Source organism: Genypterus blacodes, unplaced genomic scaffold (genome assembly GCF_046128005.1).
Source record: "Genypterus blacodes isolate CSIRO-AG114 ecotype Tasmania unplaced genomic scaffold, CSIRO-AGI_Gbla_v1 ptg000032l_1, whole genome shotgun sequence".
Taxonomy (NCBI): Eukaryota; Metazoa; Chordata; class Actinopteri; order Ophidiiformes; family Ophidiidae; genus Genypterus; species Genypterus blacodes.
Window position 1 is genome coordinate 5,220 of NW_027466845.1, and position 2,281 is coordinate 7,500.

General features: G+C 50.0%; 1 protein-coding gene across 1 annotated transcript in view; it reads right to left on the reverse strand.

The window, feature by feature from the left end:
- Positions 1-1,577: 1,577 nt before the first annotated feature.
- The window catches only part of LOC142995218 (RNA-binding protein Nova-1-like), a gene marked incomplete at its 3' end in the record, with an annotated part of 13,738 nt that continues 13,034 nt past the window's right edge, over positions 1,578-2,281 (reverse strand). The window contains exon 3 of the mRNA XM_076146201.1: positions 1,578-1,772. Coding sequence (XP_076002316.1) covers positions 1,578-1,772 — 195 coding nt within the window. The remainder of the gene's footprint in view (positions 1,773-2,281) is intronic.

A 2,281-nucleotide genomic window follows, 5' to 3' on the forward strand; every position in this document is an offset into this window, starting at 1 on the left:
CTACCATGCTCCAAAATGCAATGAGTGTGTGTGGGTGTGTGTGTGTGTGTGTGTGTGTGTAGGTGTGCTGCTGGGAGGAAAAGGAGGACGACTGATGTCTTCCCTGGAAGCAGGAGGAGGAGGAGGAGGAGGAGGAGGAGGAGGAGGCGGAGGAGAGACACAGCAGCACTTTCTACTGAGTTCATTAGAGACACACACACACACACACACACACACACACACACACACACACACACACACACACACACACACACGGGCCCTTGAAGCAGGTGGGCCTTTTGATTTGTCACCCAGGAAGAACCGTGTCTCATTTGCATACAGATGCCCCCTTCAGCGCAGAGGAAGGGGGCACACACACACATACACACACACACACACACACACACCTACACACACACAGCTCCTTCAGTCCTCTCCTCCAGAATGGGGCCCACACAGCCCTCTCTTTCTTTCTCTCTCCTTCGCTCTTTCACTCGTCTTTCTTCCTTCCTCTTCATCGACTCCACAGATCCGTGAGTCGTCGCTCATGTTTACTCTCTGACACGCTCATGTATGTTTGTATACGTTTGAGTCTGTGCTCCACTGCCTGTCATGTGTGTGTGTGTGTGTGTGTGTGTGTGTGTGTGTGTGTGTGTGTGTGTGTGTGTGTGTGTGTGTGTGTGGAGGCTCTTTGCACCTTGCATCTGTTCTCTCTGGCAGAGTGTTCCGGAGTCTCGTGTCCTGGTATCAAACAACAGTGGCTTGTTTGCAGACCCCAACACACACACACACACACACACACACACACACACACCGAGGATGAGAGCTGAATATCAAGCTGAGTAAATAGTTGGAAATCATAGAGAAAGGAAGAAAGACAGAAAGCCTGCTGTCGTCTTATGTCTTATTAATGAGGTTCAGTTCATCTCATTCCTGATGTGAACTGCAGGCTGAGACATATTTAAGGCACACACACACACACACACACACACACACACTCACTCACACACACTGTGTCTGCAGAAGCGTCACGCTGCGGCCGGCTAGCAGGCAGCCATTACATCAGAGACTCCACAGGCGCTACGACAACACGGCAAAGTCGTGGCCGGGAGTTTAACCGATCGTTTGGTTTGCAGCGTCGTCATGGAGACAAAGAGGGCCGACACAAGTTTTACTGTCACATGGCCGAGTGTTACTGATACATATGTACAAGTATGGATCACTGACTGGTACTGCTGCTCACACCAAGAGAGAGGCAGACACCTACACTGGACACACACTCTCTCTCTCTCTCTCTCTCTCTCTCTCTTTGTCTGTGTGTGTGTGTGTGTGTGTGTGGGTGTGTGGACATCATTGTGTTTTGGGGGTTGCAACCTCAGTGCAACCCCCAACAGTCCTGGGAGAGACTTCAGACAAAGCAAATAAGCACACACACACACACACACACACACACACACACACACACACACACACACACACACACACACAGGGACACTGTGGCCTTTATAAATCCATACATCTGTTGCACGGTGTTGAAATGAGGCACTTTGCATTCACCGCAAGCCCCAGGTCAGCAGTTCATCCATTCACCCGTCCACCTGTCCCCCCGTCCCCCCGTCCCCCCGTCCCCTGTGTGCTCTGTGTCTTACCGGGGTAGAAGTCTTTGGATTTGGACAGTTTGATGGTGGCGCCCGTCTCTTTCTGCAGCTGGACGATGGTCTGTCCGCCCTTTCCGATGATGGAGCCGGCCGCGTAGCTGGGAATCAAAACCTTCAGGAAGTACTCGCCTTCCTCTGCAGCGGGAAACAGGAAACAGGAAGTCAGTGGACAGGAAGTCAGTGGGAGCTACTGCAGTTTATGCTGTTTCATTAGAACGCAAGCTCAAACAATGTCAAACAAGATCAGAAGCTTGATTATTGATTATTGATGACTCGTCTGAACCTTTACACTCATGCCAGCCGGTCTAAAGCTTCTATTGCTTTGTCCGATCAATCATCAGACAACAATCAGGACGCAGAATCAGCAGAGGGCGAGTGTTTGAGCTTAATCCTCACATCTAATCAAGTCATATGATCGATCAGTTATTGATCAAAGTCTTCTGTACCAACAATACCAGAGGTGAGGGGAGAGGATTTCAGACATTTTTGAAAAGATAAGAATTGAAAACAGGTTGAAGGAATCTCAATTTATTATTCCCATAATCTGATGATTCCCATGGTGTGTGTGTGTGTGTGTGTGTGTGTGTGTGTGTGTGTGTGTGTGTGTGTGTGCGTGTGTGTGTGTGGGGGGGGGGGGGTGTGGG